This window comes from Bos indicus x Bos taurus, chromosome 18 (assembly GCF_003369695.1).
Source record: "Bos indicus x Bos taurus breed Angus x Brahman F1 hybrid chromosome 18, Bos_hybrid_MaternalHap_v2.0, whole genome shotgun sequence".
Taxonomy (NCBI): domain Eukaryota; kingdom Metazoa; phylum Chordata; class Mammalia; order Artiodactyla; family Bovidae; genus Bos; species Bos indicus x Bos taurus.
Window position 1 is genome coordinate 10056709 of NC_040093.1, and position 23814 is coordinate 10080522.

The window sequence follows — 23814 nt, forward strand, 5'->3', positions numbered from 1 at the left end:
CCAGGCAAGAATACTGGAGTGGGTTGCCATTTCCTTCTCCAGCGGATTTTCCCGACCCAGGGATTGAACCCATGTCTCCTGCACTGTAAGCGGATTCTTTACCGCTGAGCCGCCGGGGAACCCCCACAGTGGATGATAACTGAGTATTTCAAAACTTGTGGGAGGGGTGACTCCATAACAGCTGAAGCACTTCTCAAGAGGAGGTGGGGTCAGTCCGTTAGGGACTGGGGATTGGAGGCTGTGGGTCGAGGTTTTGGAGACTTCCGAAGATCCAGGGAATGGGTTTCCCTTAAACGCTCAAGAGATCCCAGGACTTCAAATTGCTTAGGACTCACAGGGAGGTTGTCCCTGTGTAAGTTTCTGTGACAAAAGAAGAAAGAGCGGACATCCTCAACCACTGGAGCGTGGGACCCCTAGGTGAGTCTGGTGAATGGGAAGAGCAGAGATCCCAGATATATCCGGACCTCGGACGTTTCGAGCTCAAGCTTGAAGACTGCAGGGCTGGAAGGGATGTGAACCTCCGGGTCATCACCCATTGGCTCCGGTACCTTGTAGCCCCACCCTCCCACGCTCCTTCCTTCCTGCCGCACCTGCCCACCCCCCACCCCAATCCAAACGATCCGTCTGCTTCAAGTCCCGTTCTATTGAGTCGGGTAAGGTGGGAATCAGAGAGAGGAGGCAGTCACCGTCTCATGATCAAATAGTCTTGAGTTTTCAGCCTCCTCCTATCTGGGAAACCGGGAGCTCATCCTCCTCTGTACTTACACCCTGCTGCTCCAGTTCCAGTTTGGGGAATAGAACCTGTCGGTGCAGGGAGGATTGAAAAGTAGGGTTTTACCGGATAAACCAAAGGGAGAGGAATGAAGATCTTGGTGTTTTTCTGCCTCCCACTCTAAACCTTTCTCTCCTCACACCACCTGTTGAATGTCCGTTGACACCTAACGTCAAGGATGTTTAAATTGGGAGTATCTCACATTGCTGTAAAGGAAAGTGATTAGAGATAGGCAGACTGATTTCTACAGAGAGTGTTTCTCTACTCTGGGTTCATATTGTCTAAAATTGGGTTTCGTGCACAGTATATGTGATGAGCGGATTTTCTTTTGGATTGTTTTTGGGAATCCCTGTCCGTGTTAGACAAAATGGAGCCCTGTTACTTGGGGAGGGAACCTTACACGTCTTCACTTTTATGCCTCACAAGAGTGGTGTGAGATAAAGATATTGTCATTTTCAAGTTTAATCGGGAACCCTGCAATAAGAGAGGTTCACACAGGAAGTCAGGGGTAAAACCTGAGAAAGATTCTTGTCTTGTGGCCTCTGGCCATTTTATTTTGGAAAATTTCAAACACATATGAAAAAATAATGTAGTGAATTGCTTTGCACTTATCACCCATCTTCAATAATGACCAACTTGCGACAAATATGATTTTCTCTCTCTCCTTCCCCACTACATGCCTCTCCATTGAAAAGTGAAGTCGCTCAGTCATATCGGACTCTTAGCGACCCCATGGACTGCAGCCCACCAGGCTCCTCCGTCCGTGGGATTTTGCAGGCAAGAGTACTGGAGTGGGGTGCCATTGCCTTCTCCATCGGAGAGGACAGAGCCTAATTAGGGGGCCCAATTAGAGGTGTGGCCAGGCTGGACGTAGCCCACTAAGACGCCCCGGATGGAAAGGAAACGTGTCACAGAGTGCCCAGGGTCAGACACAGATCCATGAAGAGGCCCGAGCTAGTCTGGGACAGGACTGTCCTACAAAGCTGTCCCAGCTAGAGGTAACCTTGCATCGGAGGCGGGGCTGGACCCAGAGTGGTCCTAGCAGGGTAAGAGGCTGTGCCCAGAGTGACCCACAAGGGAAGCTCGGCTCAGAGATCGGGCCAGGGGGTTGGCTTGACGGAGCGGACAGGGGTCTCTGGAGTCGGGTTTGCTAATTGTGCCTGGGGGAAGGAGACAGTCTATTTTACCTTCCTTAAGCTGCAATACAATCTTCTGCATTTTCTCCGCGGCATGAAGAAAGGCAACCCGAAAGGACCCTGGAGGGTGGAGGGAGTCCTTGTAGTAAAGACCCTTCCCCAAGGCTGCCAGGCTCGACAGGCCTGGCTGTCAAGCTCCCTCCATTATTTTGAAGCAAATCCCAAATTTATCATTTCACCTGTAGATGTCAGTATATTCTCTAAAAAATAAAAACACTTTTAAAAAACCTGAAAAACTATTATCACACCAAAACCAAATAACAGTAATCCTTTAATATCATTAAATATCCATTCAATATTTAAAATTTTCTGATTGTTTCATAATTTTTTTCTGGTAGCTTTATATTTTTTAACAGATTTATTGAGATATAAGATATATCAATAATTCTTACACCATACAATCCACTCATTTAAAATCTACAATTCAATGGCTTTTAATATATTCAGAGTTGTGTGTCTATCATTGCAGCTTTTGTACATTTTCATTACCCCCAAAATAAACCCCACACTCCTTAGCCAGCACTGTAACTGCCCCAGCTGGCAACCTCAGCCTTAGATGAACACTAATCTACTTTTTGTCCTGTAGATTTACCTATTCTGCACATTTCATGTAAATGGAATCATGCGATGTATGTAATTCTTTGTGACTGGCTTCTTTCACATAGCATGTTTTCAAATCCACCCATATGTAGCATGTATCGTTACACATTTCTTTTTATTGATGAATGATAGTCCATTGTATGGATATAACACATTTTATTTATCCAATTATCAGTTGATGGGCATTTGGCTTGTTTCCACTTTGGGGCTATTATAATAATAATGCTATTATGAGCATTTATGTAAAAGTGGGTTTTTTTGGTTGGACATATGTTCTTATTTCTGTTGACATATTTAGGAGTGAAATTTCTAGATTATATGCTAACTCTGTGTGTAACTATTTGAGAGACTGTCTCATAACTTTTTAAAAAGTTGGTTTGAATCATTATCCAAATAAAATTTATATGTTGCAATCCATTACTATACCTTTTAAGCATCTTTTAATGTGTAGGCCTCCCTCCCTCTTTTTTCCCCCCTTGAAATGTATTTATTGATAAAACTGGGTTATTTGTCCTGTACAATTTCTGGCCATCTGGAATTTGCTGATTACCTCTTGTGATGTTATTTAATATATTCTTATGTTTCCTGTGTTTCGAGTAAATTGGTAATTAGGTGAAGAAGATTATTACTTCTAGGTTCAATATTCTGGCAAGAATACTTCATGATTGGTTTTATATATTTCAATTAGGAGGACAAAAAAAACCCCTCAAATGCCCAGATGGCTCTCCTTTTGTGGTGTTAGCAGCCATTGATGATCATTGTCTAGATTCACCTTTCAATGAGAGATAAGATGTGGTATTCTATGTTTATTATTCCTTCTTTTTTTCTTAGTTGGAATAATCCTAGGAAGAGAACTTCATGTCAAACATTCATTACCCTGGCATACACTTTGTACAGGAAAAGCAAAATAAATTTTTATTCTTTTCCTTTATTTACCAGCTTGAAAAATGAGTTCATTGCCTAATATCCTCTGAATATGATCACTGAAATTTTTTATTTTAGTATCTCTCTGAACTCACTGATTTAAACTTATTTGATGTATTTCAGTCCATTGCAGTCATTCTTATTGATGCTCAAATCATCTCATCTTGGACCCATGGGAGTGTCTTCAAGTTGACTCCTGAGTCCTTTTGACAAGACCCGAGTATATATAATATTTCCTTGCTTTCTGGTACTGACTGAATGGTCAATGAAATTAACCTTGAAATTATCTTACATTTTATGGCCCAAATCTGAAATCAGTTATTTTTCCAAGAATACCTAATTTATTTTAATGAAAAATGCTATTTCAGCTCAGTTCAGTTTAGTTCAGTCACTTGGTCGCATCTAACTCTTTGTGACCCCATGAACCGCAGCACGCCAGGCCTCCCTGTCCATCACCAACTCCCAGAGTCCACCCAAACCCATGTCCATCGAGTCAGTGATGCCATCCAACCATTTCATCCTCTGTCGTCCCCTTCTCCTCCTGCCCTCAATCTTTCCCAGCATCAGGGTCTTTTCAAATGAGTCAGTTCTTCGTATCAGGTGACCAAAGTATTGGAGTTTCAGCTTCAGCATCAGTCCTTCCAATGAATATTCAGGACTGATTTCCTTTAGAATGGACTGGTTGGATCTCCATGCAGTCCAAGGGACTCTCAAGAGTCTTTTCCAACACCACAGTTCAAAAGCATCAATTCTTTGGCGCTCAGCTTTCTTTATAGTCCAACTCTCACATCCATACATGACTACTGGAAAAACTATAGCCTTGACTAGACGGACCTTTGTTGGCAAAGTAATGTCTCTGCTTTTTAATATGCTATCTAGGTTGGTCATAATTTTCCTTCCAAGGAGCAAGCGTCTTTTAATTTCATGGCTGCACTCAATATCTGCAGTGATTTTGGAGCCCAGAAAAATAAAGCCAGCCTCTGTTTCCCCATCTATTTACCATGATGTGATGGGACAAGAGGCCGTGATCTTAGTTTTCTGAATGTTGAGCTTTAAGCCAACTTTTTCACTCTCCTCTTTCACTTTCATCAAGAGGCTCTTTAGTTCTTCACTTTCTGCCATAAGGGTGGTGTCATCTGCATATCTGAGGTTATTGATATTTCTCCCTGCAACCTTGATTCCAGCTTGTGCTTCCTCTAGCACAGCATTTCTCATGATGTACTCTACATATAAGTTAAATAAGCAGAGTGACAGTATAGAGCCTTGATGTACTCTTTCTCCTATTTAGAGATTACAATTTTGTGCTTGCAGTGTTTGTTGTATTGCATTGATCATTGTTTGTAAGCCATTTTAATAGATACAGGTAAGAAATCCTTTTTTCCCTAAAAATATATAATAAATGCATACTTTTTTTTTTCAATTCAAATTTAGGACTATAGAGTTTTTACTTAGCCTCTTGGATCTTACTTTATATATTTTTTTCTCTATGTGGTTTTAGATTCTCTCTCTTTTTTAAAAATCTCTTTATTTGGCTGCAATAGGTCTCATTTGCAGCATATGGGATCTTTAGTTGCAGAATCTTTGGTTGAGGCACGTGAACCCCTAGTTGCAACATGTGGGATCTAGTTCCCCGATCAGGGACTGAATCCAGGCCCCCCACGCCACATTGGGAGCTTAGAGTCTTAGCCACTGGACCACCAGGGAAATCGCCAGTTGAGGCTCTTGATGTTTGTTTCTCAGTTAGAAGTTGGTTCCCACGTGCCCTCACCCTCATCATTTCCCCAAATTGTCTCTTATCAATTGTCTCTCATCAATTTCCCCATCCCCAGACCTACATGTGTGTTCCCACCTAGGGAGTAGGGCAGGTGGACCTAGACCTGGTGGGTCTAGAGTCTAGGTAGGAAATTGAGCCGAACGTCGTTTTAGGACTCTTTGTGGTAGGGTTTGTACCCATCTAAAATGGAAATGTTCACATGTTCTCTCACTGTGTTAGTGGTCCATGGGCAGCGAGACTAATCCCAGATGTACTCACTGATGGCTCTGTTGTTCCAGTCCCTGTCTTGAGAGGCTTCTGGGCCTGGAGAGAAGAAAATAGCATTTGGAGACAAACAAATCTGTGTTCATGTTATACCATATCCTTAGGTCATTCTCTGAGTCTCTCGGCAAGCTGCTTTTTCTTCTTGTTCTTAGCTTTCTTATGTGTCAAATGGAGATGGTGAAACAATCCCACAGATTTGTTGGGTAAACTTAGTGTCTAAGCATAAGGGAATTATCACAAAATTAAAGAGCTAATAGAGATGATAGTATGCTAAGATTATGTAATTTTCTCTAAATCTGTACATTTTTTTTCAGATTTTATACACAGATAACTTTAAGTTACTAGAATGTAAGCTCAAGGTAGGTGGGACTTTTGTTTGTTTACTGCTCTGTCTATAAGGCTTAGAACAGTGTCAGACATGTATTTTTAAGGACAAACGGGCAGTCAAATATTTGTTCAGTGAACAGATTAATCCCAGGAGTTGATGTTTAAGTAGGTAAAAGCAGCTGCCAGTCTAAAAGCCAGAATTTTCCACTTTAAATTTTATTTCTCCCTTAATTAAAAAAAAGAAACCTCTTTAACAACAGTCTGAAGTGATAAACTACAAATATGAAAAGATTTGTTTTTTCCCAAGTATTATATTCACCTTTATGTTGACTTTCTCTTCCTGTGTTCCAGATCCCTTAATTTCTCATTTTCATTCATTAAAAATCTGTTCTAAGGTCAATTTTAAAACTGCAATCTTATCTGATTCCAAGCTGGCTATACCCCGTGCATTCCATTTTTTCCCTTTTTTTTTTAATTGTGGAAGAATACACATAATATAAAATTTACCATCTCAACCATTTTTAAGTGTCCAGTTCAGTGGTTAAATACATTCATAATATTGCATAACCATCACCAACATCCATCTGCATAACTTCTTTCATCTTGTGAAACTGAAACTCTGCCCATTAAGCAGTAATTCCTTATTACTCCCTCCCTCTAACCCTAACAATTACCATTCTACAGCTGTCTGTCTCTATGATTTTGACTATTCTAAGTATCTCATACAAGTGGAAACATATAGTCTTTGTCTTTTTGTAGCTGGCTTAGCAATGAACATAACGTCCTCAATGTTCATCCATGCTGTAGTATATGTCACAATTTCCTTCCTTTTTTGAGGCTGAATAATATCCCATTACATGGATATACCACATTTTGTTTACCAATTTATCTGTCAGTGGACATTTGGATTTCTTCCACGTTTAGCTAATGTGAATAATACTGTTATAAATATAAACGTACAAAATTCTCAAGACCCTATTTTCAATTACTTTAGGTATATAGCCAGAAGTGGAATTGTTGGATCATGTGGCAATTTTATTTTTAATTTTTTGCAGAACCTTCATAATATTTTCCAGACAGTAGCTATATCATTTTACATTCCCACCAACAGGGCACAAGGACTCCAGTCATTCCACATCTTTGTCAGCACTTGTTATTTTCTGTTTTTTTTTTTTTTTTTTTTAAGTAGCCATTCTCATGGATGTGATATAGTATCTTATTGTAGTTTTGATTTGTATTTCCCTCGGAGCTCAGTTGGTAAAGAATCCACCTCCTGTGCAGGAGTCCACCCTCAGTGCAGGAGACCCGGGTTTGATCCCTACATTGGGAAGATCCCCTGGAGAAGGAAATGGCAACCCACTTTAGTATTCTTGCCTAGGAAATCCCATGGGCAGAGGAGCCTTGCGCACTACAGTCCATGGGGTGGCAAGAGTTGCACATGACTTAGCGACGAAACCACCATTAGTGATGTTGAGCATCTTTCCATGTGCTTCTTGATCATTTATATATCTTCTTTGGCAGAATATTTATTCAAATCCTTTCACCATTTTTAAATGAATTTGTGGTGTTCTCTAGGTGGCTCTAGTGGTAAAAAACCTGCCTGCCAATGCAGGAGACATGGGTTCAATCCCAGGGTTGGGAAGATCCCCTGGAGGAGAGCATGACAACCCACTCCAGTATTCTTGCCTGGAGAATCCCATGGACACAGGAGTCTGGCAGGCTACATCCATTGGGTTGCACAGAGTCAGACACAACTGAAGCGACTTAGCATACACACTGTATATTCTGGATATTGATCCCTTGTCAGACATATGGTTTTGAAAATATTTATTGTGTGGGTTACCTTTTTACTTTATTGGTATTATTTTTTATACACAAAAATTTTTTATGGAGTCCAGTTTATCTACATATAGTTTTATTGCCTGTGCCTTTGGTATCATATCCAAGAAATCAAATCCAGTATCGTGTAAGTTTTGCCCTATGTTTTTTCCTAGTAGTTTTATAATTTCAGATTTTACATTTAGATCTTTGATCCATTTTGAGTTAGTTTTTGTATAGGGTGTTAGGTAAAGGTCCAACTTCATTCTTTTGCATGTGGATATCCAGTTTTTCCAGCGCAAATTATTGAAAATACCCCGTTCTTCTCCCATTGAATGATCTTAGCACCCTTGTCAAAAATCAATTTACTGTATATGTAAGGGTTTTATTTCTGGGTTCTTCATTCTAATCCACTGGTCTATATGTCTATCTTTATGTCAGTACCACACTGTTTTGATCATTGCAGCTTTGTAGTAAAGTTTGAAATCAGGAAGTATGAGTCCTCCAGCTTTATTCTTCTTTTTCAAGATTGTTTTGGCTATTCAGGATCCCTTGAGAGTCCATATGAATTTTAGGATGAATTTTTCTATTTTTATAAAAAAATTTCCTCAAAATTTTAAAGTAAAACTACCATATGATTGAGTGTGCAATAGCATTGTGTCTGAAAATTGTACATAATTTTAAAATATTTTATTGCTAAAAGAATGTTAACCATCATCTTACAGTGCAGGGTTGCCACAAACCTTCAGTTAGAAAAAAATGCAATACCTGCAAAGTGCAATAAAGTGAAACACAATTTTAAAAAAAGAGGTGAAATATCTATACACTGAAATCTATAAAACACTGATGAAAGAAACTGAATAAGATGAAAATAAATGGAAATGTGTCCTGTGTTCATGTATTGAAAGAATTAATATTGTCAAAATGTCCATACTACCCAAAGTAATTTACAGATTAAATGCAATCCCTATCAAAATTCCAGTGATGGTTTTTCATAGAAATAGGAAAAACAATCTTAAAATTTGTACAGAATTGTAAAGGATCTCAAATAGCTACAGCAATCTTGAGCAAGAAGAACAAAGCTGGGGGGCATCACATTTCCTAATGTCAAATTATATTGCAAAGCTATTGTAAATCAAAACAATATTGTACTGGCATAAAGACGGACACCTAGGCCAATGGAACAGAATAGAGAGCCTGGATATAAGGCCACACATATTCAGTCAACTAATCTTAAACAAGTGAAGCGAAAGTTGTTCAGTCATGTCCGACTCTTTGTGACCCCATGGACTATACAGTCCATGGACTTCTCCAGGCCAGAATACTGGAGTGGGTAGCTGTTCCCTTCTCCAGGGGATCTTCCCAACCCAGGGATTGAAGCCAGGTATACCGCATTGCAGGCGGATTCTTGACCAGCTGAGCCACCAGGGAAGCCCGAGAATACTGGAATGGGTAGAGTATCCCTTCTCCAAGGGATCTTCCCATCCTAGGAATTGAACCAGGTTCTCCCTTATTGCAGGCGGATCCTTTACCAGCTGAGCTACCAGGGAATCCCCAATCTTAAACAAAGGATCCCAGAATACACAGTGGGAAAAGGATATTCTGTTCAATAAATGGTTCTGGAAAAACTGGATTCTCACGTGCAAAAGAAAGAAATAAGACCCTTATCTAACCCCATACAAAACAATTCTGTGTTGTTTGAAGACCAGAGGCCATAAAACTCCTAGAACTAATGATTTGGAGGGAGGGAGTTATGATACCAAAAACACAGGACAAAAGCAAGAACAACTGCATTAAATTTAAAAGTTTCTCCTCAGCAAATGAAACAAAAAAATACAAAGGCATCCTATGAAATGGGAGAAAATATTTGCAAACCATGTATCCATAAGGTATTAACATTCAAAATATACTAAGGAACTCATACAACTTTGGCAAAAAAAAAATCCAACTTCAAAAATAAACATTTTTTCCAAGAAGACATAGAAATGGCCGCCGATAGTTTTATGAAAAGGTGCTCAAAATCACTAATCAGGGAAATGCGAGTCAAAAGTACAATGAGATATCACCTTACGTCTGTTAATGTGGCTATTATCAAAAAGTCGCAAGATAACAAGTGTTGGCAAGGATGTGGAGAAAAAGGAACCCTTATACCCTGTTGGTAGAAATGTAACTTGGAACAGCCACTATGGAAAACAGGATGACAGTTCCTCAAAAAATTAAGAATAGAGCTACCATATGATCCAGCGATCCCAATTCTGGGTATACATTGAAAGGAAATGAAATCAGAATGTTGAAGAGATATCGGCACTCTCACATTCATTGCAGCGTTCACCTCAACAGCCAGGAAATGGAAACAACCAAGTGTCCACAGTGGTTTAGTGGGGTAAAGAAAATGTATTAATAGCACACACATGTACACACACATACGTGTGCACCCTGGAATATTATTGACCTTAAGGAAACTACCATTTGTGACCACGCGAACCTCATGGACATTGTGCTGTGTGCTGTGCTCAATCTTATCTGACTCTTTTGCAACCTTACGGTACTATAGCCTACCAGGCTCCTCTGTCCATGGATTTTCCAGGCAAGAATACTGGAGTATTTGCCATTTCCTTCTGCAGGGGATCTCCTCAACCCAGGGATTGCACCTGCGTCTCCTGAGTCTTCTGTATTGGCAGGCAGATTCTTTACCGCTGACCCACGGGGGAAGCCCTCATGAACATTAACCAAGTGAAATAAGCCAGGCACAGAGAGATAAATACTGCATGATCTCACTTATATGTGGAATCTAAAAAAGTCTAACTCACACAAAGAGAAGAAGAGTGATTACAGGGGCAGAGGGAAGGAGGAAAAGAAGTTGTTGGTCAAAGAGAACAAACTTTCAATTATAAAATGAGTAAGTTCTCCATGTACAGCACGATGACTTTACAGTTAATGATGTATTGTAAATCTGAAATTTACTAAGAAAGTAGATCTTAAGTATTCTTACCACACTCACAAAATTAATGGTGTGAGGTGAGAGACATTAATTAACTTCATTGTAGTAATCATTTCACAATGTACACATATATCAAAACATCACATGTATACCATAAATATACATAATTTAAAGATATATATATACATGTATTTACATATGTATATATTTATTTGGCTACACTGGGTCTTAGCTGCAGCACAGGGGATCTTTAGTTGCGGCATGTGGGTTCTAGTTCCCTGACCAAAGATTGAACCTGGACCCACCGCACTGGGAGCATGAAGTTTAGCCACTGGACCACCAGAGAAGCCCCTACAATTTTTACTTGTCAATCATACCTCCTTAAAGCTGGAAAAATAATAAAAAATTTTAAAATAAGTCTGTGTAATAATTCCATCATCTGGGTCATCTCAGGGTTGACATCTATTGTCTTTTCCCTTGGGAAATGGTCAGATTTGTGCGTGTGTGTGTGTGTGTGTGTGTGTGTGTGTATGTGTGTGTAAGTGCTGAGTTATGTTGGATTGTATCCTGGAAAATTTGAATATTATGTCTTGAGACTCAAGATCCTGTTAATATCCTCTGGAGAATGTTGAATTTGTTTGCTTATTTTGTTTTAACAGACCATCAACCTGGTTGAGTTCAGATGGAAAATTTTGTCATATCTTCTATGGGTGTGGTTAGTGTTAGTTCAATTTTCACAGCCTTTGTGATGCTATTTGGGTTAGCATGTGCCACCCCAGGGTTAGTCTGTGGCTTGGGAAGTTGTTTCTACACTGTTCGGTTTTCAAAGCCTTGCTGTACTTCTTTGCATTCGTTCCATACTTGTGTAGTTCAGAGGTGAGCCTCCAGGTTGTGAAGGGGAAATTGGTATTTCCTCCATCCTATTTGGGGGGAGGAGTAGGCATAGGAGCTCCTTTTCCTGGTCCTTGAGAAATAGGAGATTTCTCCTGGAGTTTTTTTTATTTAGTGCTTGTTGTACAGTTCTATGATTTGGCTTATTCTTGGACCGGAGACAAAGGAGGGAAAAAATGTGTGACACTCATTCTCTCCATTATAAGTCATTGTTCAAGTTAAATACCCATTCTGACTGCTGCTATTTACTTTTCAAAGTCCTCAGGTAGTTGCTTTTTATATTCTATCCAGAGATTTTAGCTAATTAGTGAGGATTGGTTATATATCGTTAGCTTACTCCACCTTGGCCAGTAACAGACGGTGTCTCTTCATTATTTTTGACACTTTATTCCTCTATATAAATTGTAGAGACTTCCCTGGTGGCCTGGTGGTTAAGATTGTACTTCCAATGCAGGGGATGTGAGTTTGATCCCTGGTCAGGGAACTAAGATCCCATATGCCGCCTGGCACAGCCAAATAAATATAGAGTAAAATCTTTGCTAGCTTTCGTGGAAAAAAAAAAGAAAGTTTATATTTTGATTGGAATTGCATTGAATCTATAAATTTGGGGGAGAAATTCCATGCTGAGTATTTATGCCCATGAACATAGAATATTTCTGCTTTTATTTAAGACGTTTAATGTTGTTTATATTTACTTCTTGATGTCATAAAGTTTTTGTTGCTACTGTGCTATCTTTCTTTTTAAAATCCACTTTCTGTTTATTGTTTTGTATAGAAATCCAGCTTTTTCCCCAAACGTTTATTTTTAGATAAACTTTTATTGAAGTATCACATATTAAGGCATGTGCAAATCATAATTATGGCTAGATAAATTGTCACAACGTGAACATGCTATCCTGACTTCTGATACCATAAATTTGTTTTGCCTGTTCTTATAAATAGAATTATATAGTATGTACTCTTCTGGGCCTGGCTTCCTTCATTCAAAAGATTTTTGAGATTCATCCAGATTGTTGCACATACCTGTAATTAACTCTTTACTGTTGTCTCCTCCTTATATGAATATACTCTCACTTATTAATTCTACTGTTGAAAGATATTTGAGCTGTTCTCAGGTTTTGGCCGGAGAAGGCAATGGCACCCCACTCCAGTACTCTTGCCTGGAAAATCCCATGGATGGAGGAGCCTGGTAGGCTGCAGTCCATGGGGTCGCTAGGAGTGGGACATGACTGAGCGACTTCACTTTCACTTTTCACTTTCATGCATTGGAGAAGGAAATAGCAACGCACTCCAGTGTTCTTGCCTGGAGAATCCCAGGGATGGGGGAGCCTGGTGGGCTGCCGTCTATGGGGTCGCACAGAGTCGGACACGACTGAAGCGACTTAGCAGCAGCAGGTTTGGCAGTTATGAATATTGCAGCTATGAGCATTCTTGGATGTGGTTTTTGGCGCACTTATGTACACATTTCTGTTAGATAATCACTTTGAAAAGGGTGATAACGTATGAGAATATTTAAAGTATGTGGGTACATTCAACTAGTTTTCTGAAGTGGCTGTAGCGATCTGTGTTCCTACCAGCAGTGTATATGAGTTCCAGAAGTTTCTACACATGCCATTATTTGGTTTAATCAGTCTTTTTCATGTTTGCTTGTCTAGTGGATATATAGTGGTATCTTATTGTGGTGTCCTTCAAAATATTTTATTGTGAAAAAATTCTTAAGCATACAGAAATGTTCAAAGATTTATACAGTGACCATCCATATACCCATCAACCTAGATTCTACAGTTAACATATTACCTTACTTGATTTATCACATATACACCCATCTGTTCTCATTTATGGTTTTAAATTACATTTTCTTATTGATGAATGAAGTTGAGCATTGAGTATCTTTTCCTCTTTCTTGGCCATTTGTATATCTTCTTTGATAATATGCCTGTTTGAGCTTTCTGTTTCCTTCCCTCCACTTTTTCCCTCCCTGCCTTTTGTTATTTATTTGTGGGTGTTTTTCTAAAAATAAATTTTAGAGGAAAAACATGCCCTTTTTGATTATGTATTTTGTTGCTGTAACAATAACTACAAACTTAGTGGCTTAACACAACATGAATGTATTATCTTACAGTTCTGCAGGTCAGAAATCTGAAATCAGTTTCACTGAACTAAAAGCAAGTTGTCAGCAGGCCTGTGTTCTTTACATAGGACCTAAGCTTTGCCATTTCCTAGCCTTTTCCACATACTAGGATTCATCTACATTCCTTGAATCATGACTCCTTTCTACATATTCAAAGGATATCACTCCAATTTCTGCTTCTGCTATCCTATTTCCTTTTGTGATTTGGAACCTGCTATCTCCTTCTTTCCCTTACAAGGACCCAGTAATTACATTGTGTCCATCATGAGTAAGTGGAGTGAAGTTGCTCAGTCATGTCCGACTCATTGCAACCCCGTGGACTGTAGCCCGCCAGGCTCCTCTGTCCATGGGATTCTCCAAGCAAGAATACTGGAGTGGGTTGCCATTTCCTTCTCCAGGAATTGCCATTTCTCTTACCTATGTGTCTATCATAGATAATCCCAAATAATCTCCCCGTTTCAAGATCCATAATTTAATCACATAGAAATGTGAGGTAACATATTGGCAGGTTCCAGGCATTAGGATGTGGATATCCTGGAAGAGGGCATGATTCTGTCCATCATGTACGTTGCAGATATCTTCTGTGACTTGTCTGTGTTTACTCAATTAATGGTAACTTTTGATTGAAAGACACTTCTATTTTTAATTTTGTCCAATATGTCAAACTTTTCCTTTATGACTAGTGCTTTTTGTGCACTACTGTCTAAGAAATCTGTGCCTACCCTCAAGTCATACAGGTATTCTCCTGGGGTTTTCATCTTAAATCTTGTTGTTTTACCTTTTATATAACTACAGTCTGCTGTGAATATATTTTTTTTTAATGTGTGAAGTTGAGGAGGCCGAGGTTCATTTATTTCTGTATAGATATCCAATTGCGCAAGCAACTAGTCATTTATTGAAAGCAGTGTCCTTTCTCTACAGCTTTGCAGTGCCATCTTTGTTGTAAATCAGGTGTCTGTATATGTGTGAGTGTGTTTCTGAGCTCTCCCACTGGTATCCAGAGAATTTTCTGTGATAATGGAAATTATTATATCTGTCCTTCTAATATGGTATCCATGTGTCTACTAAGCATTTGATATGTGGCAGTATGACTGAGGAACTAAATTGTTAATGTTACTTAGTTTTAATTTAGATAGTCCCTGGCTAGTAGTTATCACACTGGACAGCGTAGCATATTACTCCATTGATTTATTTGTGCCGTAGATCCTTCTATCAATACCATACTCTTTTAATGACTATATCTTTATAGTTAGTCTTTCCATTTTTTCTTCTCCATCAAGATTGTGTTAACCAGTTTAGGCTTTTCATATACACTTTAGAATTCGCTTGTTGATTTTCTCAAAGACCCTGATGTGATTTTAATAAGAACTGTATTGAATCTATAGATCAAATTGGGCAACATGGATGTTGTTAGACTACTGAGACTTCCAATTCATGAGCATGTTAGGGCTTCTTTATTCTCTCAACAACATTTTATAGTTTGTGTGTGTGTGTGTAAAGGTCTTGCTTATTTTTCGTTATAAAATTATTCCTCATAAAATTATTTTAAGCCTTTTGGTATTGTAGATGGTATTGTTTTAAGTTATTATTTCCTAGAGATCTTTTCTAGAGTGGAGACTCCATATTCTTACCACATAAGGATAAGAAGGTTGGGGAGGCCTCAGGGGTTTTTTGCAGGATTAATCTCATCTTCCCTTTAGCTCATAAACCTAAAGTCTGCAGTTCTTAATGTCCTTAAGGTCAACGAGGAAGAAGGCCCCATCCCTGCAGAAGCAGGAATTAGAGTTCACCCAGGATGACAACTGTTAATGAAGACACGGAGTCTCAGGAAGAGAAATCTCAGCTGTCTGTACCTTCAACTTCCATATCCCTCACTGCTACTACCTCAGCTTACCAGTTAGTGTCCGAGATACCTACTGAGGAGAGCCAGAAGTTTGACCTGTCAGCACATGTTTGGTCTGATGAAGATAATGAAGACATACTGGAGACCCCAAACAAAGATGGGCCAAAGTATGAAGCTCCCCATGAACGGCCAATCTGGGCCAATAAAACTGAGTATCTCCTGGCCCAGGTGGGCTTCTCTGTGGGGCTGAGCACCATCTGGCGCTTTCCTTATCTGTGTTTTCACAATGGAGGTGGTAAGCCTGGGGACCAGAAATCATGGACCCACAAGGGGGTGAGGAGCCAGAGACCTGTCCTGGCTACTCTGGGATCCCTGAGATATGTAGGGGCTGAAGATTTGGGAAACTGACCTAGGCAGGGGCCAGGTACCTGAACCCCTGGAACCTTGGGAGGGTGGGAGCAGGATATCTGAATACTTAGTTTCATAAGAACGGTGAAGCTAGAGGCCTGGGTCAAGGCGAGAGAGACTAGGTATCTTGGTCTTCCAGGAATTGGGGTCTAGACACCTGGGACTGTGAGGGATGTGGAAGCAGTTGACCCTTGATGCCTGTGGCCCTGAGGGAGGTCACTGGTGGGGAACATGTCTTCCTGGACCTATGAAGAAGTCCAGGCCAGATGGCTGGTTCTGAGAGCTCCTCCTTGAATCCCTGCACAGGCAGTTTTCTCATCATCTACATCCTGATGATGTTTTTGGTTGGGATTCCTCTCCTCTTCCTGGAGATGGCAGCTGGTCAGAGGATGCGTCAGGGCAGCATTGGTGTGTGGAAGGTCATCAGCCCCTGGATTGGTGGTGTAGGGTATACAAGCTTCATGGTGAGGAGCCCTGGGCTGCCGAGGCCTACCCTTGACACCCCATCCCCATCCTAACCCTCATCCTGGAATGGGTCCCATGACTTCGCTTCCAAGGGTGAAGTCTGTTCGGTTCCCCAGCTCTCCCTCCGGCTAGCCTACCTTTTTCTCATCTCCAGAACTCTTCATGGTCCCTAGGTGTGCATCATCGTGGGCTTGTACTACAGTGTGCTCATGGCATGGAATCTCTTCTATTTGGTTCAGTCTTTCCAGTCTCCACTACCTTGGTTATTGTGCCCCCTATCAAAGAATTCCAGTATTGGTGAGAAGTGAGGGAAGAAAAGGGTAAATGGGAGGGCTGAGAGGACAGAGGAATGAAGTAGGAAAAGGATCCTTGGGAGAATACGATGAAATGGGACTGGAAGGAGTGGGTGGATGTGAAGAAGGGGGAGGCACACCTGGCCTTGCAGTTTCCTCCATGGCCAGTTCACCTCAGATTCTGAATGCGCACGGACCAGCCCCACCACATACTTCTGGTACCGGAAGGTATTGAAGGCCACAGATGAAATTGAGATAGATGGGAAACCAGTCATGCATTTGAGTGCCTCTGTCCTTGTGATCTGGTTAATCATCTGCATCTCCATGATCAAAGGGCCAAAGTCCACTGGGAAGGTGAGCTACCCTCTGACTTACTAATACGGTGGACTTCCTTCTATCTGAGATCCCCTAATATTCTCCTAACTTGATGCCTATACATCTCCAACTTCTCATTCCCTCTAATCTGACCTCCCTCTGATTCCCAATAGCCTTTGATCTTACTCTACAGACTTCTGCCTCTGCTGAACTTTTCTTTGTGAATCATACTTCCTACTCAGATGCTGTATATCTCAGTACTCCTTCCCTACATCATCCTTTTCTCTCTTCTTATCCGGAGTCTCACGATGAAAGGCGCATATTTTGGCCTCAAGAATTTGTTGGCTGCCAAGGTAAGGCATCACCCACTCTTTAAGTCTCTTATCCAAATAGTAGGGTTAATAGTCTGATAGAAACCCTCCTAGCTCCCTCTTTCACTCCCTTCTCATCTTCTGTTTCCATCATGGCTTGTCTCTCCCCTCTATGTATCCCCATTTACATGGTACTTTTCCTTCCCAGGTACCAGCCCTGTACTCTGTGGAAGTGTGGCGCCGAACAGGAAACCAGCTCTTTTTGTCCTTGGGCCCCGGCTTTGGCAGCTTCACAGCAATCAGCTCGTATATCCCTCGGTCCAATAACTGTGTCATTGATGCCTATGCTGTGGCTTTTCTCAACTTGCTTGTTTCACTGACTACCACAGTGTTTGTATTTGCTGTAATGGGCCACTTGGCCACAAAAAACAACGAAAAATGTTACTTGATGTGAGCCCAATCTTTCATATGGAGATCATCACAAAAACCAGTCTTAGAAATAGCCCACACAACTCCAGTCTAGGCTCCCATCACTCAAGGAAGTTGGCTGTCAATATGGGGTCCTCCAATTGGAGCATCCTAAACCTTAGAAACACCTGAATCCTACCACCTCTGTCTCTTTCAGAGATGCTTTTCTAAACTAGGAAATTCCCAAAGTTGGAAGTTTTCAAAAGTGTGTTCACCCCATTCTTAACTGGAGGCTGCCATGGACAAATTAGAGGATACTTTCAGCTGAACCATTAGACAAAAAAAGGTCCTGCTGCACCAGGGTCCCCATAGCCTGTTTTTTATAGCCATAGTCCCCATTTTCTTCTCCTATAATGTTCATTCCAAAAATGCTCGTCAGACGTTTATAAAAACATCTCCTATCTACCAGCCCCTGTGTTGAGCTCTGTCAGCACAGACAATGGTAAACTAGACTACCATCCCTGACTTCAAGAAAATGAGGAAGCAAATAGTAAACAGATAATCACAAACTAGATGAGGACTAGTGGTAGGGATGATGAATGGACACAGAGGAGGGAGCTACTAACTGGGAGAAGTCAGAGAAGGTTTCCTGGTAGAGGCAATCCTGAGCTGAGTTTGTTTCCTGACAAGTAATCACTGGGAGTGTTCTTTCAAGTGTTTCGAATTCACAGACCCGTTTATAAAAACATGCTATTTTTTAAAAAATTGGCCTATACCGTACTACTTTTCTGCAGTTTGTTGCTTTGCCCTCATAAGAGATCATGAACAGATTTCCATGGGAGTAAATAGTACAGTGAGCTGAGTCAGGATTTGGAGGAATTTGCCAAGTGGAGAATGTTTAGGGGGTAGAATTGGGGTACACTAAGTGCGGATAGAATAGGATAGTTCTAAGCAGAGAGAACATCAGGGACCAAGACACTAAGACAATCGAGAGAGCATGGCAAGTTGAAAAAGGCTTAGTAATTGAGGACAGCTGAAGTACAGAAGGTTGAGAGAGTTGTGAGTAAAGAAGTTGAAGAGGCCAGCAGGTCAAGAAAGCTGGGAAGCCATAACATTATCCTGAGATTGTCCAGTAGGAGGTAAAAATCTGAAAACCCTCAATGGTACTGTAGGAAAGACCCCTCCAAGAGTCTGCCTCAGTCAGAAATTCTCTGGCCTCACACAAACATTTCTGTGATTATGAAAATAGGTGTCATGCAGGATCCTGGATACCTAGGATTCAGTGCAGGCCCTACTTTAATCAAATCAAAAACTTTAGTAATTTCCCTCTTCATCTAGAGGCTGAGGGAGGAGGTTATCATCAAAGGCCAAATGGTTCTATATAATTCTACTCCTGTCCCCAGGAATGCTGAAAAAGTGATGGACCTGGTCACTGCCCAGGTCCTGCCGCCTGAGGCCCACCCTCCAGACAGTCTGTACCATGATCCGAGCGCCATCTACCCCAAGTGGCTCAACAACCTCCCTGAACACATCAAAAGCAGAATCCTACCCAATTTGACCGATTGCGACTTATCTAAGGAATTGAATAAGGTAGGTAGGGGGTTGGGGATAGGGCTGTAGAGTTCCCCTTAAAGCCCCCAGAGCACCAGAAACTTCCACATTGCTTAGATGTCTGTAGAATTCGGAAAGGCAATTCTCAGAAGCATCTTGGACAACCAAGACCAAGATTCATAGTATCCTTTTGTGATAAGGCAGTTGTAGCCTTTGTAGCACAAAGCACTAGAATTCATATAAGCTTCTTTACCCCAACCCCAAAGAGTTGCTAGACCAGGAGGAAATCTTCATGCCTCAAGGCCAAATGAGTATAATAATAGCCATGAACAGGGCTACAGATAGTTTTCTAGGGGAGAGGATGGAAACAGAGTTAGGGCTCCCCAGACTGAGCTCAGAGCCCTCACCGTTCTTTCCTTCATTCACAGGTTATGATCGGTCCAGGTGTGGTCATTGTGACGTTTAGTGACATCGTCTCTTTGTTTTCTGGACCCACCTTCTGGTCCATCGTTACCTTCCTGTTGCTGGTGAACCTGGGGCTGAGCACTGTGATAGGAATCATACAAGGCATCATCACTCCTCTCCAGGATACCTTCTCTTCCCTCAGGGAGCATTCAAAGCTGCTCACAGGTACTCGGACCTATGACTCTACTCCCACCTATGGCCATCATTTACTGTAACCCCAATGGGACTTACACAGCACAAGTTCGGTACTGATCTTGATTTATATCTGATGTTTCTCTCCAGTGGGTGTCTGTGTGCCTATGTTCCTGGGCAGCCTCCTTTTTGTGAGGCCCTCCGGCAGCTACTATGTGAACCTGCTGGATGACTACTGGGTATCTCTGCCCCTTTTCTTCATCGTCATCTTGGAGACCATCGCCATGGCCTGGATCTATGGGGCCAGGAGGTGATGTCCCAATCCTAGGATTTCCTGCCACACAACTAAGAGTCCCTTTTGCTCTCACTGCCAGGCTCTTATCACAGGGCATATGGAGAGATCCCAAGAGGGTGGGAAAAAAGAAGAGCATGCTGGTTCCAGGGGAATATCAATATAAAGAGGGAAAGTGGCGAGCAGTCTAGATCAAGTCCTAGGGGCTCCTGAGCTCTTCTTTCAACCAGGGTAGTGTGGACATCTGAAATGTGTAATCCCTTGCTTCTGAAAGCTTGCTCTGTGGATCAGTGGCATTGGCAGCACCTGGAAGCTTATCAGAGATGCAGACCCTCGGGCTCCACCCCAGACCTTTGGATCTGTATCTGTGTTTTAACAGGAACCCCAAGTGATTCATATGCACACTACCATTTGAGAGGCCCCGTGTAATCCAAGGGTGGCCATGTTTATAGGTGACAGTGACTCTTGGCATCAGTTTGTTCATTCATGCAACCAGTCACTCTCAAATATTTCTTAGAGCCTCCTATGTGCCAGGCAGGCCTTGTGGTGAGTACTGGGGGATACTGAGATAAATTAAATTTAGTTTCTGCTCTCAGAGTCCAAGGAGAAAGACATATCCTTGAGCAGGATGGAGGCAACTGAGGGCACTCTAGAAACACAGATTTTTATCTAAAGAAGATCGAAGAGTCAGTCAAGGAGAGGATGCATGAATAGAATATAGAAAGATGAAGGAGAAGTTTGTCAAGGGAGAGAAAGAGAGAAGGGTGTTCTAAGCAGAAGGAACCTGAATTGTATGTATTGGGATTAAGAAGGTTCACCAAAGAAAGCTGGATGTGTGGGCTTAAAGAACCTACTTTCAGAAAGTTGGGCTTTTATCCTGAAGGGTGATGGAGCAGAGAGATTTAAAAGAAAAACCCTGGGATGGGACAGAAACCAGACTGAAAGTGGATGAATTAGTGGCAAGAAGGCTGGTTGTGGAGGTGTGAACAGAAAGGTTTAAGAAATGTTAAGGGTTTTCTCCCAGGTTAGGTTTGGACTGACCCCCACACCAAGGCTGGGTAAGACTTGAATGGGCCTCCCAAAGTCTTGTGACCCTTCCTCCCAGGTTCCTTACAGACCTGAGTATCATGATGGGCCACCCCATCTCCCCCATCTATCGTTGGCTGTGGTGTTTTCTGTCTCCATTTGTGCTGCTAGTCCTGTTTTTAAGCACCCTGATTCACCTGTCTGTGAAGGAGATCACCTACTTGGCCTGGGACTCAAGAATTGTGAGCCTCCCTCCCCAGACCCCCCTAAGGAGTGGACATGAGACTTTTCAGTCCACTTTTTTTCCTCCCCACTCCCACTCCTAAATCCACTCTTACAACTAGGACACACTCATCTGATTCCCTGGGGATTCATTTATTTAGTCTGTGGCCTTGGTTTGTCTCCTATCCCTACCCTCTTCAGCCTTCCACTTCAGAGAACCTGGGCATTCTAAACCTTCTTCCCTTTTCTCCATAGTCACATGAGGTGACCCGAATTTATCCATCATGGGCTAAAGCCTTGCTTATATTCCTCGTCGTCATCACCGTCCTGCCTGTCCCTGTCTACTTCTTCTACACCGTCATCATTCGGGTGGCTTCTCCTGTCTCCATGAGCCACAATACGGCCATAATAACCTTCCAACCTGAAGCTAAGGGGGACTCACCGAAGGTTGGTCCACGGCTTCAGGTGAGGCAAAAAAGACAAAAGATTATTAAAATGGATAAACCAAAAACAGAGGGAAAACTTTCTTTCCTGTGAATAATTCCTATTGGAAATAAAGACTTGGTTCATTTGGCACAACATCACTCCTTTATCAAGGTGGAACTCTCTGGTTGGCAACTTGTATTAGAAGAGGCAAATGCAGAAACTGCTAATGTAACTGGACCCAAATACTAGTTTTGCTGGACTGGCAGAGTTTTTCTGGCCTGATAGGGATTAACATTAGCAGTCATTCCCTGTGTTTCCCATACTTTCCCTCACCAGACCTATAACAATGGTGTTCTTGACTTCTGGTATTTGGTTAATGGTAAATGCTGATACTACTTCTCCTAGGCTACTTTCCTCTTGGAATTGGTGTATAAGGTCTGGTCCCTATGAAATCAGGGCAAAAATAATCCTGGTAAATTAATCAGTTCAGTGAAACTTTACTTTTGTCATAAAGAAAATCCCAGTTTCCAGTATTGCCTCCCATTGATTGTTAAATTCAAATGCTAGAACCCCAGGTTCTCTCTTCCTGGTTCTTCCTATAAGTACATTAGGCTAAATAGAGTAGAGTCACTGATTATGGCAAAGTAGTTAACTGTCTGCTAATTGGTGACCTTGTCAATATCTTTTAAATACCAAGGGGCTTAAAACTTCACAACATTGTATTTTCTACTAAGGTGGTCTGGGAGTTTGGAAGAAGGATATTTGGCAGGGAATGAGGGGGACAGTAGAGGCTGACTGCAGAAACTGAAGAAAACCCAAGGAGGACTCATTTTGGGCAACGTGACAAAAAAATAAGACAAAACACACTTTATTACAAGACACCTAAATGTAGCATAAAATATATCAACCATCCTCTTCAAATGTGTAAATGAGCTTAGAATAAATTAGAAGAAATCTTTAAGAGGCCAAAAATGATTTCTAAACTTGAATTAAGATAGGTAAGGTAGTAAAGCTAGTGATCACTTTGGGGGAATTGCCACTGTCTGGTAAGTTAGGGATTTTGATTTCAAAGGCTAGGTGAAGACAAAGCCTTGGTTCCATGAAAGAAAAAGAAACCCCTGTACATAGAAAGCTTAAGGACTGTACTCTCTGTGAAAGAGTTAAATAACAATAAAATGCATATGTCTGTTGCTGTCTTTGATAGGAGAGAAATAGTTTAGTTTTTGAGAATTTGTAACTCTTACGTGGAATTGTGGTTCAAATTCACACAACTGGCATAATCTGAAAAATCCAAGTTGGGATGAGCATAAAAGGTGTCTGGTGGATAGCACCTTGCCCCAGCACCTGTCATAAGTACATATAAATAATCTCGGGGAAACACAACTTCTACCAGGCTTCACAGGATTCCCACCAATAAACTACCAATGAACATGGGATAACAAAAAGAAATCACAAAATACGCAAGGAAATGAGGCACCCTAAAGGGAGGATTAGCATCAACAATGAGCAGAATCAGACCTGCAAAAACCTTATATATCAGAATTATCAAGTATATAATATAGAATAAATGTGCTGAATATATTTAAAGACAAAAAGAAAGAGTTGAAACTAAGAATGAGGAGCAAGAGATTCTCAGAAATGATCAGGGTATTTGAAAAAGGACCAAAAAGAACTTTTAGAAATGAAAAAATCGTTTGGATTTAAAACATCAATGGGTAGGTTAAACAACAAATTAAAAAACTAAGAAGAGAGACAAATCTAAAGAGAGCATAATGATGTAGCACAGAGAAACCATGGCATTAAAAATATGAGTTTAAACCTAAGTGTCCATTGACAGGTGAATGGATAAAGATGTGATACATATATACAATGGAATATTACTCATCCATAAAAAGGAATGGAACTGGGTCATTTGTAGAGATGTGGATGAACCTAGAGTCTGCCATACACAAGGAAGTAAGTCAGAAAGAGAAAAACAAATATCCTATATTAATACACATATGTGGAATCCAGAAAAAT

General features: G+C 41.1%; 2 protein-coding genes across 2 annotated transcripts; both read left to right on the forward strand.

Moving 5' to 3' along the window:
* The first annotated feature begins 15433 nt into the window (after positions 1-15433).
* LOC113875857 (orphan sodium- and chloride-dependent neurotransmitter transporter NTT5-like) lies at positions 15434-17186 on the forward strand. Its single transcript, XM_027514520.1, has 5 exons — positions 15434-15776; positions 16196-16353; positions 16528-16651; positions 16826-17001; positions 17136-17186. The coding sequence occupies exons 1-5, from the start codon at positions 15434-15436 to the stop codon at positions 17184-17186; spliced, it is 852 nt and encodes a 283-aa protein (XP_027370321.1).
* Positions 16780-22323, forward strand: LOC113876210 (orphan sodium- and chloride-dependent neurotransmitter transporter NTT5-like). The gene is made up of 6 exons (XM_027515171.1): positions 16780-17315; positions 17482-17723; positions 19085-19271; positions 19661-19862; positions 19980-20139; positions 21625-22323. The coding sequence occupies exons 1-6, from the start codon at positions 17205-17207 to the stop codon at positions 21635-21637; spliced, it is 915 nt and encodes a 304-aa protein (XP_027370972.1). The 5' UTR covers positions 16780-17204; the 3' UTR covers positions 21638-22323.
* The last annotated feature ends 1491 nt before the right edge of the window (positions 22324-23814 follow it).

Excerpts from the sequence above, each read along its gene's own strand:
- LOC113875857 (XM_027514520.1), top strand. The coding sequence starts at position 15,434 with ATGACAACTGTTAATGAAGACACGGAGTCTCAGGAAGAGAAATCTCAG. Across the intron at positions 16,354-16,527 it reads TAGGGTATACAAGCTTCATG|GTGTGCATCATCGTGGGCTT; the intron begins GTGAGGAGCCCT and ends CATGGTCCCTAG. Across the intron at positions 17,002-17,135 it reads GGCCAAAGTCCACTGGGAAG|CCTTTGATCTTACTCTACAG; the intron begins GTGAGCTACCCT and ends GATTCCCAATAG.
- LOC113876210 (XM_027515171.1), top strand. The coding sequence starts at position 17,205 with ATGCTGTATATCTCAGTACTCCTTCCCTACATCATCCTTTTCTCTCTT. Across the intron at positions 17,316-17,481 it reads AGAATTTGTTGGCTGCCAAG|GTACCAGCCCTGTACTCTGT; the intron begins GTAAGGCATCAC and ends TTTCCTTCCCAG. Across the intron at positions 19,272-19,660 it reads TATCTAAGGAATTGAATAAG|GTTATGATCGGTCCAGGTGT; the intron begins GTAGGTAGGGGG and ends CTTCATTCACAG.